General features: G+C 35.0%; 1 protein-coding gene across 2 annotated transcripts in view; it reads right to left on the minus strand.

Annotated features, from left to right (window-relative positions):
* Nucleotides 1-19024, minus strand: part of RAB3GAP1 (RAB3 GTPase activating protein catalytic subunit 1) — a 102323-nt gene that overhangs the window by 37389 nt on the left and 45910 nt on the right. For both annotated transcript variants that reach the window (XM_027835611.1, XM_027835612.1), the window contains 3 exons: nt 9644-9725; nt 8761-8829; nt 6222-6295 (listed from right to left, as the gene is read on the minus strand). In XM_027835611.1, coding sequence (XP_027691412.1) covers nt 6222-6295; nt 8761-8829; nt 9644-9725 — 225 coding nt within the window. The remainder of the gene's footprint in view (nt 1-6221; nt 6296-8760; nt 8830-9643; nt 9726-19024) is intronic.

Here is a 19024-nt window from a genome sequence, read left to right on the forward strand (position 1 = left end):
CTGCCAGATGTCTTCATCTTTGAAGCTGATATGCTACTACTCTATATCCATTTCTATCTACAGAATGTGTCTCTGATCCCTGCCTTCAACTATTTTACTCTCCAAATTGCTCCCTGATAGGGATATGTTATTTCCTGCTGAGTGAACAATTCTGTTGTTGGATGCCATGGCAGATGAAAGAACTCCTCTCCTTCCTCCAAGAGATGAAGAGTGATTCCCTTTCAGGAGCTGAAATCTCCCTCAGCGGCTGTCTGCCTGGAAGGGCTGCAGAGCTCGTTTTTGAGGACAATGAGGATATAACCAATCTTTAGCCAGCAAATGGCAATTACCCATTCCAGTTCAATCAAGAAACTTTTTCAGATGTAAAGCCATGTCTTTATACTTAGCTGAACAGCTCATTATCTGCCATTTACTTTCCTTGATTACATCCTTGCCTGGGGAGAAATGGGAAATCAACTCACTCACCAACATACACACACATACACACACACACACACACACACACACACACACACAGTAACTACCCCCCACCAAATCTGGTGTGTATATTAAATTCAGCCTATAATTGTGTTTAGTATCAAGCTTGGCAGATTGCTAAGAGATTACATATATATATTCCTAAAATCCCAAAGAAAAGAAGCAGCTCTTTTCAAAGCCTATCAATTCTCCTCTGTATCTCACATCACTGAAGTTGAAGAGAATGGTAAGAGCTAAGTGGGATTCACACAAATCCTCTTTTCCCCTAAAATTGTGCTTTGTCTCATGAATTCTACTTGCAGATAGCAGGACTGCTGTGACAGAGGGCAGCTCTGGAACAGCTGAGGATGCAGTAGAAATGCATGTTTAGGGAAGGGAGGAGAATGGCCGTAGAAACACAGAAGAGGAAAGTGACATTGACTCATTATCTATTAGCTTCCTCCTAAGCTCCAGAAAGTCTCCAGTTAAAGATCCAAGTACCACCTACCTCTAAAATAGGACGAGTGTGGAAGTATTTAATTTTAAAGGTATGCCTATGTGCATTTCTTCCTTTTTAAAAAAGCTCAATTTAGAAGGTCTACCTATATTTAGAGACAATTTATATTTGTACCACTATAATACATACAGGTGTGACCTAGTTTAAACAGACACTCAAAAATTCACACACACACTCATAAGTTTGTGGGTATAATTTGCATTTCAAAAGATTTATCACAGGATTCCTTCTAGTAATTTTGAATGATTTAATGTATAAAAACTTTACTTACATGCCAGTTATCTCGTAACTCATACTATATAAAGAGACACTCATTGTGTTTTTTAAAAAGTGTCCTTTAGAGTTCCAAGTATATTTAACAGTGATTATAAATTCAAATTTCAATTAATAAATAAGTAAACAAGTATGAGGACCTAGAAGGAAGGAATATAGCTATAAAATCAGAGAGAGTATAAGAAGTAATTAGATAGAAGAAGAAACAGCTTCAGATTCCTTCAAGGACAACCTCAAATGGTTAAGAAACTCATTCAAAGTAATTAAACAAGAATTAGCAGGGATAGAAAAATCATAATGCCAAATAAAAGAAGAACTTTATAAAGTTTTAATAAATAGTTTTGAAATAACAGGAGGAAGCTAAAGACAAATTTTAAATGTTTTAAGAGGTTAGAAAAAAGCCCAAAATAACTAACAGAAAATCTCAAAAAATATACTGAAGTAAACAATAACAGACTCTCAGTGGACAAAAGAATTGTGCGTGATGCAGAACAGGTAAAATAGTAACTCAAAAATATTAATTATGCAAATTATTGGAAAACACATAGGTCCAAGTGACAAGACCTAGAGGAAAATTCAAAATGTAATAATATCAAGATTGCTGACATGGCAGAAAATTTAAGGAAAAATACAAAAGAATCTGAGCATCATATTCTAGAAAATAAAAGAAAATTTCCCAGAACAGGCAAAAACAAGTGGCACAAAATAAAAACAGGAAGAATTAGGGAAGCATGGAATATTTTACCTGTCAGATAAATAAAAAAGGAAAGAGTTTATAACCAAACAAGAGACAGAAAGCATTACAGTAAATAAAATGGATAATTTTGATTACATAAAAATTAAAAAGCTTTTGCACGAAAAACAATGCAGCTAAGATTAGAAGGAAAGCAGGAAACTGGGGGAAAATTTAGAGCAAGTTTCTCTGATAAAGACCTCATTTCTCAAATATATAGAAAACTAAGTCAAATTTGTAAGAATACAAGTCATTCTCCAATTGATAAATGGTCAAAGGTTATGAACAGGCAGTTTTTTTAGAAGAAATCAAAGCTAATTACAGTCACATAAAAAAATGCTCTAAATCATATTGCAAATTAAAACAAATCTGAGGTACTGCTTTTCACTTATCAGATGGGCTAATATGACAGAAAAATGGTAAATGTTGGAGATGACATAGAAAAATAGGCACACTAACGCGCTTCTGGTAGAGTTGTGAATTACTCCAATCATCCTGGAGAGCAAGTTGGAACTATGTCCAAACAGTTATAAAATTGTGTATACCCTTTGACCCAGAAATACAATAGTAGGTCTGTATTCCAAAGAGATCAATGAAAAGGGAAAAGGACCAATTTGTACAAAAAAGAAAAATATACATACACATCTTTTTGAGGTGGCAAAGAACTGGAAAATTGAGGGGATGCTTATCAATTAGAGAATGGCTGAACAAGCTGTGGCATAATGATTGTGATGGAATACTATTATGCTATAAAAAATGATGTACAGGATGCTTCCAAAAAAACCTGGAAAGACTTACATGAACTGATGCAAAGTGAAGTGAGCAGAACCAGGAGAACATCGTACACAGTAATAGCAATATTGTACTATGATCAATTGTGAAAGACTTAGCTATTCTCAGCAATATAATGATCCAAGATAATTCCAAAGGATTTATGATAAAAAATGCTATCCACCTCCAGAGTAAGAACTGATAGAATCTGAATGCAGATCAAAGCATGCCTTTTTTTAATTGGGGGGGGGGAGAGGAGTTACTCTGTTTTCTTTTGCAACATGACTAATATGGAAATATGTTTTGCATGGCTACAGATGTATAATCTGTATCTAACTGCTTGACATCTCAGGGAAGGGGGAGGAGAGGAAGGGAAAGAGAGAAATCTGAAACTCAAAAATTTTAAAAACAAAAGTTAAAAACTGTTTTTACATATAATTTGAAAAATTTTTAAAACATATAAAAACTGTTCTGGGAATACAAATATAAAACTGACTCCAGGAATTTGAACATTATTAGATGAAACAACATATATCTATCCACAAGTACCCATAAGATATATCTAAAAACATATGCAAAATGAATATAAGGAAAAAGAACACTAGTAGCTGAAGGGGGTAGGGGAGGATCTTGTTTTAAAGGAAACAAGGCATAGTAAGAGGTAGAAGATAAGATAAGAGGTGGAAGTGCATTCCAGCCAGGGAGGATGGGCCACGCAGAAGCATGGATGCAGGAGATGACACATCACGTATGAGGAAAAGCAAGAAGCCCAGTTTGGCTGAACCATAGAGGGCACAGAAGGGAATAAGTAAAATGAGTTTGGGAAGTTTGGGAAGCTAAGCTGGGGTTAGGTTGTGAAGAATTTTAAAAGAGAAATTTATATTTAAACTATAGCTAGGTGGCACAAAATTACAGCTAGGTGGCACAGTGGATAAAGTGCCATGCCTAGAGTCAGGAAGACTCAAGTTCAAATCTGGCCTCAGATATTTATTAGCTGTGTGACACTGGGAAAGTCACTTAATCCTGTTTGCCTCAGTTTCCTCATCTGTAAAATGAGCTGGTTGGTTTGTGCCAAGAAAACCCCATATGGAGTCATAAAGAGTTGGGCACAACTGAAATGAGAGAACAGCAACTACAAGATATTTAAAAAAGAGGAGCTTTTATTTGATTCTATAGGCAAGGAGAAGCCATTGGAATATAATGAGCAGACAGATGACATGGTCAGACTTGAATATAGACAATAAAGGAAAACTGATAGAAAGAGAAATACTCTTTAGTACAACAACAAAATGCATCAAATATTTGGGAATCAGCCTATCAAATTATACTGCAGAAATCAAGAAGCATATAGGATACAGGAAATCAAGGATATACAGAAGGGAAAGGGAATAAGAGGAGGGATGATAGAAGGGAGGGCAGACTGGGGGAGGGAGCAATCAGAAGCAAACACTTTTAAGGAGGGACAAGGTCAAGGGAGAGAATAGAATAAATGGGACAGCTGGATAGGATGGAGGGAATTATCGTCAGTCTTTCACAACATGACTATTATGGAAGTGTTTTGCATGACTACACATGTATAACCTATATCAAAATGCTTGCCTTCTCAATGAGGGTGGGTGGGGAGGGAGGAAGGGAGAGAATTTGGAACTCAAAGTTTTAAAATCGAATGCTAAAAATTGTTTTTACATGCAACTGGGAAATAAGATATACAGGCAATGGAGTATAGAAATCTATCCTGCCCCACAGGAAAATAGAAGGAGAAGGGAATAAGAGTGGGGGGGGAGATAGAAAGGAGGGCAGATTGGGGGAAGGGGTATTCAGAATGCATGTCATCTTGGGGTGGGGGGAGAGGAGAGATGGGGAGAAAATTTGGAACTCAAAATCTTGGGGAAGTGAATGTTGAAAACTAAAAAATTAGTTTTTTTTTTTTAAAAAAAGGATATATAGAAAATAAAAGATATAGGAGTAGTTTTAGTTTATGATTAGGTTGAAAAATGTAATGAAAATGCTAATTTTTGCCAAGCTAACTCAGAGATTTAATACCATTACAATCAAATATACCAATGAGTTATTTCAAAGAATTAGATAATCATAAAATTCATATGGAAAAACAGATACACAAGGATATCAGTAAAAAAAACTGAGACAGAGGCAGCTAGGTGGTGCAGTAGATACAGCTCCAGCCTTGCAGTCAGGAGGACCTGGTTCAAATCTGACCCAGACACTTGAAACTTACTAGCTGTATGACCCTAGGCAAGTCACTTAACCCCAATTGCCTCACCAAAAAAAAAAAAAAAGAGAGAGACAGAAAACCAGTTCAAAGGAACTAGATTACAGGTTCCCTAGAGGCCTCACGTTCCCCATCCCTGAAGTAGAATCATCAGATGTCAAAATAATCATGGGAATAATCACAACAATTATATGGATTTAGAAAAAAGAGAAGCAGTGTAGCATAATGGACAGAGACCCAACCTCAGAGCTACGTAGATGTGGGATCAAGCCCTATCTCTAATAAATATTGGCTGTGTGATGTTGGGCAAATCTCTTAACCTCTCAGTGTGCCCCAAGAAACTCTCTCAAACTCTAAAAGTTGCAGAACAGTCATAGATCTACACTGATACAGAGAGTTTCCTCACTAGGAGTTCCCACACCAACCAAATCATATCTCCTAACCAAAATGGTGGAAAAAGAATAGAGGAAAGGCAGGGCAATATAAATTTAAAAGATGAATTATAACAAAAAATGGGATCTATCACAGCTGTGGGGAAGAAGGACATTTTTGTCAATCAAACAAGAAATTATTGGAGACAAAAATCAATGGGTCTGATTAAACAAAAGATAAAAATATTTTTGTACAGAAAAAAGCAGTCTCTAAAGTTAAAAGAAAAGAAATGATTGGGAACAAATAATTTTACTAAATAAGAAAGACAAGTGTTTTACATCCAGAATCCATATGGAAGTGATATATACATACACATATACATACACCCACATCCACATGCAAGCACACACACCCACACACCCACATTTTTGTTCTCTAAAACTAAGCATATATTTCTCAAAGGAACAATGGGACATATTGGTACATTAATGTAATGGAATATTATAGGACTATAAAAAGGATAAGCATGAAGCATTATGAGGAGATACGAGAAAAAATACATAATAGAAAGAGAGTTCAACTGGGCCAGAACTCTATAGACACTGACAATAAGCATATATAAAAAGGCAAAAAAGAAAGAAAACCAAAACAATAGAACTTCACACAAAAGCAGTTTCTGCTTGTCTGTTGTTTCTTAATTCATTTGGTTCTCCTTTGTTAAATGCTAAGGGCATGTGTAAGATTTTATTCATTATCTTGTGTTTATTTAATTGTTTTTCAAGAGCTTGTTAATATTATAATTAAAAAACAAAACAAAACTAGAATGGCTGGCATTTGACTAATTCAAAAAAAGAATCAGTACTTCTTACCTAACAAACACTGGGGATTGTCAGCTTTTCGAACCCTCACAGACCAATGAGGAGCTTGAATAGGATCCAGATCCCTAAAAAACACACAAATATACTAATTATGATAATTTTAAGAGTTCTAAAAACATATCTAAATTGAGTCTTAATGACATATTAAGTAGAAAAATGAGCATGCCAATAATCTTCTTAACTTCATTACTTATCTAATGTATAAAATATATATTTGGTTAAGAAAAAGGAAAAAAACATGCCACCCAAACATGCTTAGTAACAAAGCTAAAAAATTGTATAAACAAGTATAGTGGAATCATGGTATAGGTGATAAGTGCTGGACTTAAGTTAGAAAGACCTTGATTCAGATTTCATTTTTAACACTAGCTGATCATAGGCAAATCACTTAATTTTTCTGAACTTCAAGCAACTCTCTGAGACCGAAGGTTTTAGATGGCTGGAATCTACATCTACCTAGAAATCCCACACCGATAAAATCACAGGTCTTTGATGTCATGATGTAAGAAAAAAGTAACCCATTGTAGTCAGAATAGCCAGTGTACAATTATATATTTGGATAATTCACATTATATCATATTTTAAGGTTTATAAAAGTATTTTTATCCCCACAGCCCTCTGAGATGAATTGTACTATGTAACTAAGGAAGCTGAGGCTCCTTGAGGTGAAATGAGTTTTCACAGTCCCATGGCTAGTAAGTAGTGGAGGCAGGATGAAAATCTAGGTCTTCAGAATTGAAATCCAAAAATAACTGTTCTTTGTACTACCACTATATCTCCTATGATGACTTATCATCTTTAAGGATGACCAAAAAAGCAAACTGAGACAATCTGGTCTGCCCAGGAACATCTTGGATGTCATAGGTTTGCACTACTATCTAACAAAAGGGGAACATAAAAATTTGCAGAAGAAAAGTATTCATTCTAAGCCTTGCAAAAGGCACCAGAGTCATTGAAATGAATTGTCTTGCTCTTTGAGCACATTTTTCCCAAATAATTCCTCCCATGATTTTCAACTAGTTTCTATATCACCAGACTAGATGTTACATATGTTTTATCATAGAACTCCATACATGTCTTGATGCTATTCCAAAACATTTTAAGAATTACTGTCACTTTATGATATTTTGTAAAATCTAGATTTCCTTTTAGGCAATTTCCTCTGAAAAAACAAATTCAGTTTACATGAATAATTAATTGTTCATGTTAAACAGCTTCATGACATGCCTACTGCAGAACTCTTCTCATGGAATGAGAGTCACTCTATGGACTAGTTTGTTCACCCCAATCTCTTCCCAGACTGGCAGTCTGACTTTCTAGAGAAGGACCACTAATACGTAGTTAGACTCAAACTCTCTTAAGGTCCTAGGGATAACCCCGTCATAAGGGAATATAATACTCTACTCACTTCTATACCTCTTGAGCCCCCGACCATGCAATTCCATTCACACAAAACCACCCATTTACGATGAGGACACCATTAAATCTTAAAACACAAATCTTTACTTAAAAATAAGGCAAAATCAATCATAATCAATACATAATAGTCAATATAGAACAGGAATAATCAACATATCACAGTCAACAAATACCTTCCCATAAATCTCCCAAAATTTCTATTTCCAAATAATGTGCCTTATTTGCTAAAATTCACCCTCTAGTTAATTTTTTTTTAAATATTGTTTGGATAGCAGTTAGTATTCAGCCTGCCCATTTCTTTACTCCTGTGACTTCACTTTAATAGCTTCATCTGTTTTTTTAGATTATACATTTCTTGTATTTTAGCTTTTATACTACGGTCACCACTGATAATACTCTGCAGCCTTATGCTCACCACACATGCTTCTATATTACCTATGATTTTGATTCTTCAAAGATCATCATGCTTCATGATTTATAGCCATATGATATCAGAAGGAAAACAGATTTTTTTTTTTAAAAAAAGAAGCTTTGGGTCAGGGAGCAATTTGGCATTGCTAAAAGCATTTTGTGGCTTCCTAAATGCAATCCAGCCTGCTCCTCTGCTCCCATTCTATTCTGGACCCAGTGCATTATTCTTCTTTAGTACCTATTCAAGATATTTGTACCTATGGACTAGTTTAATGGGCTGCCCATCCGACTGCCTCTCATAAGCTACATATTATGCATTCTTCTTTCGCCTGGCTTTTCCTCTATGGACCATTAAACTGAGCTCTTATGAAAGGCTATAAGTACCTATAGCACTTTGAGTTTCAATGCCATTAGCACAATTTAATCCATAAAGAAAAGCATCTGAGAATCCTTTCCATTTGGACTCTGCATAGGGCATATTACATGACTGTGGAAAACACCTTTTGCAATCATGTTTTGCTTTTTATGTCTTACTGGATAATGACAATCACAGGATCTCTGAACACTATTATGTGGTGGCTACATTGACTTGACCAATTTTAAAATAAAGATACTGTAGAAAAAATGAAATGGTAAACATATATAACTTTAGTACTAAAACATTCAGCCTTACTTAATTCATTAATATGAACATACTTACGAGTAAACATCATTATCCACAATGATTCCTTCAGTAAGGTGCGGCCATGTAGTTGCTAAATGGAGCTCGCTAAAATAAACAAAAGAAGTCAACAAACAGGGGTCATATAACATTTTAGATTTACCACTGTAAGCTACTGAATGATTACAGCCATTAAATTTGTTCTTTTCAGGTTCAACCTTTGGTCTAAATTCCCATATATTCTATCCAACTTTTTATTATTTCAGGAGACCTCTTCCTAGTCTTGGGATGGATATCTGTAACATCTTTAGAAAAGCAGTAGAGGAAACTCAGAAAAATCACCTAACCTACAACATCTTTCCTTTCCCACTAATTTATAAGGGATCAAAAGTCTACCATTTTTGCTTTTCATAAAGTATCTATTTCCCTTCCCTATTGTGTCTCCCCCTTCTTTCCCCTTAATCACTACAACTCTATTGTCACTGTTATTTCTCAACCTCATCACAGTTACATTCAAAAGAAAACAACTTTTCGGAAATAATTCCTTTCACTATTATTAATTTTGATCACTCTGCATACCACTAAAGACTATATACCTCTTTGAATAAGTGACTCTACTAAGCCCTCTTTTTCTAAGATCATATCCAAATGTATGAAACATTTAAGAGAACTTCACATCTGTTTATATGTCTGTATGGCTAGTACAAAGCATAATCACTGAATAATTATAAAGATTTCTTGCATATTAAGTAATAACTTCTTAATAACCACAGAAAAGCTATTATAACCAGAATCTTAGATCACTCTTCCCAGGACATTATTCATTCCAGTAGGTGGCAGTGTCACTCAGAGAAAATCTAAAGACCTTGATTAAAAATGTTGGTTTGGGGCTAAAATTGAAATGGTAAAGATAAATTTTTACCTAATTGGATCTTCACAGGCACCAAACGGTAACTTCCCAAATTCTAAGCCTCCAACTTCTCCTCCAACAATGGCATCTATATCTGATTTTAACAAAAAATTAAAAAAAAAATATATATATATATATATATATTGCCCATAATATGGGATTTAGTAAGCATGGAGAAATAGGAAAGCTAGGCAATCTAAATTAAGTCTTTAGAGGATAAATTTTCTATTTCTACAATATCATAAGATTATTTAGGTGTACATGAAAACCTAAAATTACACCCAGACCTATAAGTACATTAGACTTCAGCACTGTAAGATAACCCAAATCCAACCTGTTTAAGATTTGCTAAAAAGAACAAATTCAACAGTCTGATAATGAGAACGAGGAGGAAGAAGAGAAAGGCTTGACTATGGGGGAGTCAGATGAAGAAATTGTCATTTAGAAGGACCTGCCCTGGCCAGGCTCACAGGATTGGATGAGGAAAGGAGGATAGGGGATAGACAAAAAGTTTAAAGTCTTGGCCCAATAGCAAGAGAGGTTGAGTATCCGATTCCTAAGCAAATAAAGGCTTGAAACAGCACAGTCTCCCAAAATTCAAACACTACTCATCTAATCATTTATTATATGCCTATTATGAGGCAACATGCTTAAGTGGAAAGAGTAATAATCCAGCTCTAATGTCTATTACTTATGTAATCCTGGGGAAATTCTGAACCTCTGTCTTCATTTGTAAAATAGAATATTAATACCTGTACTTTTACAGAGGTCACTCAAAATTACACAAAAAGACTCAAAGAGAAATCCTGGTGCAATGAAACAAGTCTTCTGTAGGAGAGGAGGAGATCCAAGAACAAGTTTCTTCGCCTCTTTGGGCTTAAATTTCCTTATCTGTAAATTGGTCAAGGTCTGCAAACCTATCAGACAGGTGTTAACAGATCAGAGTTCAAGTCCCTGCATTGCTCTGGACAAACCATGTGACCTGGTGTGAGTTATAAAGGGATAGTGGGAAAGAGCATGCAGTCTGGAAGCAGAGTGCCAGGTTCAAATTCAAGTACTTCTATTTACTAGCTATGTGACTTTAGGCAAATCATATAATTTATTTGGATCTCAGTTTCTTGGGATCTCTTGGGATCTCTGAAGTTTCTTCCAATTTGAAATCCTATGAGTCTACTTACAATGTTGTCAATGTTTCTTTTGAGGCATAAATGAATTTTCTGTACATTAAACTTTTTAAGAGCAAGGGTCTATTTTCAACCTTTACCGTACAAAGCAAAATATTTAATTACATAGTATTTTCTAAGTAAACTACTACCATGAAGTAGAGGAAAGTTTAGGAAGGAAGGAAACAAGCATTTATTAAGTGCTCAAAACATATAAGGCACTAAGTGTTTTACAGTATTATCTCATTTGATCCTCACAACAACTGTTATGTGGCAGGTGCTATTACTATCCCCACTTTACAGATGAGAAAACTGAGGCAGACAGAGTTTAAGTGACTTGCCCAGGGTCATATAGCTAGCAAATGTTTAAGACTGGCTTGAACTCAGATCTTCCTAACTCCAGGTCTACCACTCTATCCACTGTGCCACCTACCTGCTTCTCAAAAGCACTTTACACATATTATTTCATTTCAGAATATGTTTTATAAAGAATTAGATCACAATCAACATTCACCAATTTTTTCAGTAGCTGCAAAAATCCATATAACTTTCTCATTAAAAGTGAACATTTTCTGATTAAGAGTTACAATATGATACAACTGAAGTCCAAAGAAAGCTTTTTCCACTGCCAGTTCTTCAATTTGGTTCAAAGTCTAAGGTTTGGGAAGACTGATAGTGAGCATGGAAACTTCTAAAATAAAAGCTTATTGTTCAGTTTTGAGAAATTCTGATTTGCTAAAAATCATTTTGGACAATCATCCACCGCCTAATAGCTAAAATTAAGCAGTCCTCTAATTCAGTTAATTTCTGCAGCTTAATTACTTGGTTCATTAGATTTTATTAAAAGGTAATTTATTCAATTTTCTTTATTTTTAAGGAACAATTACATTAATAACTGGTACAATGACTAACAAGTATCACAAAATGTAGATTTTTGAAGAGATACAAGAATATAAGAAGCATAGGGTACATTAATAAAACAGCAAACTAAAAACTATTGTTAGAATATAACTTTAGAAAAGTTTTCATTGACTTAAAAATTCTTTCTGAAGTAGTTTGCATTTGTTTGGTCAACTATTTTGATGGGAATTATCCAACTTACTTGGGCCCCCACTAAAGTAAGTCAAATATTTTATTCTTCCCTCATTAATTTCTATCTTATTCCCCACAAATGCTTTTATAAACCTCTCTTCTCTCCTCAATCCTCCACCACCTCTATCTCCCCACTTTCTCTTTCAGCACAGTATCCCATCTCTTACTTTACTGTGAAATTTGAGGCCATTCAATGCAAGCTCTTTATTCTTTTTAAAATTGGTATTGTTTTATTTTTACATTGCATATATTTACAGATTACTCCCACTTCTTAAGGTCTCTTGTAACAAAGTAAAATAGCTAAGTAAAACTAAAAATACAGTGATCTTATCTTAAAAGTTTTCCATATGTAGCACCCTCCCCGACCTCTCAACTAAAAAAAAAAAAATAACACAAATCCATTTTCTCTCCCTTAGAAAGAAAAAAAATTTTTTAAACCCTATAAAGAAAAGAAAATCAAAACAAAATTCTGGTAACAAATATACAGTCAAGCAAAACAAATTCAATGGTTGCATACAAATATTAATGTCTCATTCTTCACCCTAAATCTGACATTTCTGTAATGCATAGCATGTTTCATCATCAATTCAATGGAATTATGGTTATAGCACTGATGATGGTTCTTATAACTTTTAGAATTGTTATTAATATGTAAATTATTCTGATTTCGCTCATTCATTCTTCATCAATTTATAAGTTCTCAAAATTGCTCATTATTATAATATTGATGTTATAGTTTAAATTAGTCTTCTGCTTACTTCACTCTGCATCAGTTCATATAAGTCTTTCCATATCTTTTTGAAATGATCTCTTCTCTCATTTCTTACAAGATCAGAGTACTCTATCACATTCATAAAATACAATGTATTTAGCTGTTCCTCAATTAATGGACATCCCCATAGTTTCCAGTTTGTTTTTTTGCCACCACAAAAATAGAATTGTCATAAATATTTTTGTGTATAAAAGATCTTTTCCTCTTTCTTTGATCTATCTTAGGTATAGGCCTAGCAGTGGTATAGCTAGCTAGGACAAAGGGTATGTGCTCAATTTAGTAATTTTTTGTGTATAATTCCAAATTATTTTCCAGAATAGTTGTACCCATTCACAGCTCCATTAGCAATGTGTCTGTCATCTTCCTTTTTGTCATCCTTGGCATTCTGTTGGGTATGAGGCAGAATCTCAGAATTACTTTAATTTGCATTTCTCTAATTAGTAATGATTGGGAGCATTTTTAAACATGGCTATAGAAAGCCTGGGTTTCTGCCTTTAGGAACTGCCTGTTCATATCCTTAGATAATTTATTAATTGAGGAACAGATCTTTTTCTTATAAATTTGAATCCATTTCTTGTAAATCTTTGAAATGAGACCTTTATCAGAGAAACTCTCTGAAAAGATTTTTTTCTCAGTTGTTTCATTTTCAATCTAAACTGTATTAAATTTGTTTGCACAAAAACTTTTTAATTTTCTGTAATCAAAATTCTCTATTTTCTGTGATCCTCTCTTCTTTGTTTGAGCTTTTCTCAAAGCTTTTCTCTTATCCATGTATCTGCCAGGTAACTTTTTCCTTGTTTCTCTAATTTGTTTATGATTTAATCTTTCATATATAGATCATGTATCCATTTGGACCTTATCTTAGCATAAAGTATGAGGGACTATATGAGGGAAGATTCGGGGTGAGACTAGTTGAGGCATGGTTAAATCTAATTTCTCCCATAGTGTTGTCCAATTTTCCCAGCAGTTTTTGTCAAATAGTGAGTTTTTATACCAAATAACTGGGGTCTTTGTGTTCAGCTATTGCTAGACTAGATACATTTGTTCCCATATGTCATGTACCTAATTTGTTCCACCAAATAGTTTCTCTGTCTTTTTAGCCAATATCAAATTGTTTGAATAATTATTGCTTTGTAACAGTTTGAGATATGGGACTTATAAGTCCCCTTTCCTCCCATTTTTTTCATTATTTCTCTTAGATTCTTTACTTTTTTGCTTCCATATTAATTTCATTATTATTTTTCTAGTTCTATAAAGTAATCCTTTAGTAGTTTGATTGGCATGACACTGAATAATTAAATTAATTTAGGGAAATATTGCCATTTTTATTATATTGATTTGTTACACCCACGAGCAATTGATACTTTTTCCAATTACTTAGGTCTGCCTTTATTTTTATAAATAGTTGTTTGTAGTTGTATTTATAGGGCTCTTGGTATATCTTTAAGTTAGATTCCCAAGTAGTTTATACATTCTGTGGTAATTTTAAATGGAATTCCTCTTTCTAACTCTTGTTAGGTTTTATTGGTATTTTTTTTAAGAAATGCTAATGTTTTGTGTGAATTTATTTTATGTCTTGCAAATGTGCCATGGTCATTGTTGTTGCTGTTTTCCCCTGGAATATGCATTATTCCTTTCAACCTTCACTTCCTGGAATATCCCTCTGCTACGTTGGCTCCCTTCTTGTATCAGTGACTTAATCCCAAGGCCTCCATTTTGGAGAGAGAACTAGAAAGGCCAAGCTTGACTTCCCTGCCCAACTGTACTTCTGACTTTTTGGACTTCTGACACTGTCCCTCAATTGCAGTCTTACCCTGGAACTTTCCTCAGCACCTTAGGTTGCCTTACCATAGGTACATCTTATCTAATAGACTTTTCACCCTAGAATATCCTACCACACTGGCCACATTCATTGGTAAATATGTCCAAGGGGACATTTTGGGGAGGGCACATTCAACCTTCGTGCTCCTCCTAGTTGTGCTTCCAACTTCATAGACCTCAGAACTGTGTCCCTGGTACAGATATCTTCCCCTCACCTCATTTTTCAGCTCCCTTTTGTGTATTGTTTTCTCTCATTAGAAAGTAAGCTCCTTGAAGGCATGGAATGTCTTCTTTTTTGCTTGTATTTGTATCCCCAGCGCTTAGCACATAGTTACTGCTTAATAAATGCTTGTTGCTTGTTTTCTCTCTCTTAGATCTCTAACCTTTAACTACTGGTTCCTTACCTACTGCCTTCAAATCTCCCACCCTTAAAAACACATTACTAGACCAAAAGTCAGCATTATCTGTAATAGGGATAACCTAGAGGCATTTCCAATAAGATGAGAGGTAAAGCAAGGATGCCCAGTTTCACCATTACTCTCCAATACTGAACTAAAAATGCTAGGTATAGCAATGAGATGAGAAAAAGAAGTTGAAAGAGTAAGCATAGTACAAAAAGGAAATGAAACAATCACTTTTTACAGATGATATGATGGTTTAACTTGGAGAACTCTAGAGCATCAACTAAAAATTAAATAAAACAATTAAGGACTTCAACAAAGTTGCAGGATATAAAATAAACCCACATAAATTAGCAGTATTTCTACATATTACCAACAAAATCTAGCAGGAAGACAAAAAGAAATTCCATTTAAAATAACTACAGATAATATAAAATATTCAGGAGTCTACCTGCCAAGACACATACATGAACTATATGAATGCAATTACAAAACATTCTTTACACAAATAAAGGAAGATCTAAATAACTAGAGAAATATTAATCCCTCATGGGTAGACCAATTGAATAAATAATAATAATAATAATGATAATAGTGTATTATATATTGAGATTATATTATAAAAATGATAATACTAACTAAATTAATTTACTTACTCAGTGTCATATAAAACTACCAAAGGATTACATTACACAGCTGGAAAAAAAAAATGACAACAAAATTCACATGGAGAAACAAAAGAAGAAGAATATCAAGGAATCAATTTAAAAGGTGGGGGGGGGAAGCCTAGTAATAACATAGTCCAAACTACACTACAAAACAAACCAGCAAACCAATTTGGTACTGGGTAAGAAATAAGTTGATCAGTGAAACAGATTAGATACACAATACACAGAAGCAAACAGATACAATAGCCTCGTGTTTGATAAACTTAAAGATACCAGCTACTGGGAGAAAACTATTTGACAAAAATTGTTGAGAAAATTGGGAAAGAGTCTGGCAGGAACTAGGTATATGACAGAATCTCACACCATATACCAAAGCTAGCTCCAGATGGGAACATGATTTAAACTTAAAGCATAAACACATTAGAGGATGATGGAAGAAATCATCTATCAGATCTAGAGGATGATGGAAGAAATCATCTATCAGATCTAGGGCTAGGGGAAAAATTCATGAGCAAAAAAGAGGCAGAGAGGTTCACAGGAGGGCAAAATGGGTCATTTTTATTACACAAAATTTTTAAAGTTTTTGCACAAACAAAACCAATGAAGCTAAAATTAAAAGAGAAGCAAGAAAATGAAGAAAAAACTTTGTAGCAAGGTTTCTGATAACAGTCTCATTCTAAGATAGATAGAGAAGTGAGTCAAATATATAAGAATAAGAACTATTCCCCAATTGATAAAAGGTCAAAAGGTATAAATAAGTAGTTTTCAGGAGAAGAAATCCAAACTATCAACAGCCACATGAAGAGTGTTCTAAATAACTAATAGAGAAATACAAATTAAAACAACTTTAGAGTACCACCTCACACCTGTCAGATTTGGTGAAAATGACAAACGGTTGAGGGCCTAGGGGAAAAAAAGTACATTAATTCACTATCAGTGGAGCTGTAAACTTGTCCAGCCATTCTGGAAAGAAATCTGTAACTATCCCTACAAAAGTCATTAAATTGCGCATACCCTTCAACCCAATGACACCACTAACTAGGCCTATACTCCAGTGTCTAATGAGGGAATTTGTTTCGCTCAACTGTACATATTTGTAACAGTTTTTGTTTTTCTTGCCTTCTCAATGGGTGGGAGATAGGGAAGTGAGGGAGAAAATTAGGAACTGATTGTAACTGAATTAAACTGAATTAAAAAAAAAAAACAAACTTCACTAGACCGTACTATCCCCTCAAGTTATCATTCTATATCTCTAACCCTTTTCTCACCCAAATTCCTAGAAAAACTTCTCCACAATGGAGACCAAACAAGGTAATAGAATAGCAAGAATAAGTACAACAAAGGTCTCCCCTAAAACTTCTCCAAATATCTAGAATAAATTAGACTGAGTCCTGCCTGGAAGTTAAAAACAAACAAAAATAATGAGTTATTTTTCATGCCTGATCAGCATAAGGTGAAAGAGAGGTCTACTAAAATAGGAGATGGATGTAGCCAGCCAAGGTGACACAGACTTCCAATACGGGGATCTGCAGTTGTGCAGTAGAGTAAGAAGAAGGTCTGGACCTTGGAACACAAAAGGGCCTTACCTTGTGTAGGTAATAGGAACAGGTGCTAACTGGCACTTGTGATGTTCACTGCCCAGGGATAGGTCACAGATCCAAGATGGACTAAGGAAGGGACCTGATCTTTGGAGTAGTATCCCAGGGCGAGAGGCAATTGTAGGTCCAAATGGTGTACCAAGTATAAAAGTAATGAGAAGTGGTACAGGTCTGATTCTAGAAGCAGAGCTGAGTGGAAAGAGGGGGCAGGTCTCGATTTCAGCTCCCAGCTGACCATCCTAGGCAAGAATATCAGACCAAAGGGAAGCCTTAAGTTCTGTCATTCTGAATCTTTAGAGAAGCTGATCAAGGCTGATTCTTACAACAGTCTACTGTAACAAGCTCATAATTGTGTTGTTCAGATTAAAACCCAGGAGTAAAAGCAGTGACTTGGTTGAGCTCTCCCCCAAACCCCTCCAAATACCTGTAAAAAATGACTCTAAACAGAATGAAACCCAAGTCAGGAACTTGTAGAGCTTAGACCAGTAGGGTGGTACTAGTATTTGCCCTGGATCAGATTATTTGAGAATACTGTTGCAGGTCCCTAGGTTAGCAGTCCCAGAGATCCTAGAATACCATAATGCTCAATACACCAGGAAAGCAACAACTGGACCCAAAACGGCACTAGCAGAGCCTGGCTGAAGTCAGGAAGTAGGCTGGAAGAATGAGGAAATGAAAAAAAGAATTTCACCATTAAGAGGACTGCAGTGATAGGGATGCTCAAGACAAAAACAGAAGAGAATGACTCCAAAACATTTATAAACAAAGTCTCAAAAAAAAACACAGCTTGGGCACAAACTCAACTAGAATTCCTGGAAGATACAAAGAGTTTAAAACTGGAAAAAACAAAAGCGACGTACTACAAAACCTTGTCCAAGCAACAAACTCTGAAAATTAGATTGGCCTAAATACAAGCCAGTGACTCCTCGAGAAAATATATATTAAAACAAAGTCAAAAGGCTGAAGAAAAACAAACAAACAAAAAGTCTAAAAGTCATACTTCCAGAAATCACAAAAGAAAACTGCCCAGAGGCCTTAGAGGCAAAGAAGTAAGAATAGAAAGAATCCAATGGCCACCGCAAAATAAAAACTCCCAGGAAAATTATAGTTAAAATCCAGGGTTTCCAAGTCAAAGAAAGAAAAAATACTGCAAGCAGCCAAAAAGAAAGAATTCAAGCACCAAGGAACCACAATTAGAATCACACAAGATTCAGCAGCTACCACTAAAATAGCAGAGAGAAGGTAAAAGATATAGGCCTACAAACAAAAAAAAACTTGCCAGAGCAAAACTAAATATAATCCTGTGTGGGACAGTGATGACCCTTACCCAAATTAATTCAGAGACTTCTCCAGGTAGAAAGTAGAAAGGATTTTATTTTGATCTAGAGAAAGGGCGACTCGCCCTGAAAGGCAGTTCAATGCAAGATCGCAGGTGGTGTCAGCCAGGCAAGCATTTTTATAGTTTCTAACCACAACCCCTCCCTAGCCCCTACCTCTTATCCCATTGGCTGGGCTTCAGAGGGCACAATCTAAACATGAAAAAACTACCCCAGCAACAGCAGTGGAAATTACAGAATCGTTACATAGTTTTCACCTGCCTTCCCCTCCTTCAAGTATCCTTTTAGTACACCCTGTTTTTGTTCATTTCACATCCTGGGTACACATATATTATTATTAGGGGTCTTTACCTTATTTTACTCATTTAAGTTTAAATTTTATGAGGGGTCTTCACCAATCTCATTCAATCCTACAGTGGAAACATAACCTTTAATGAAATAAAGAATTTCCAAGAGTTCTTGAGAAAAAAAATAGAGCTGTGTAGCGTATATAAACATGGAGGCAGAGAGAATCGCTGATAGCTGATAGTTCACTTTCATC

This window comes from Vombatus ursinus, unplaced genomic scaffold (assembly GCF_900497805.2).
Source record: "Vombatus ursinus unplaced genomic scaffold, bare-nosed wombat genome assembly UNPS02014816.1, whole genome shotgun sequence".
Lineage (NCBI taxonomy): Eukaryota > Metazoa > Chordata > Mammalia > Diprotodontia > Vombatidae > Vombatus > Vombatus ursinus.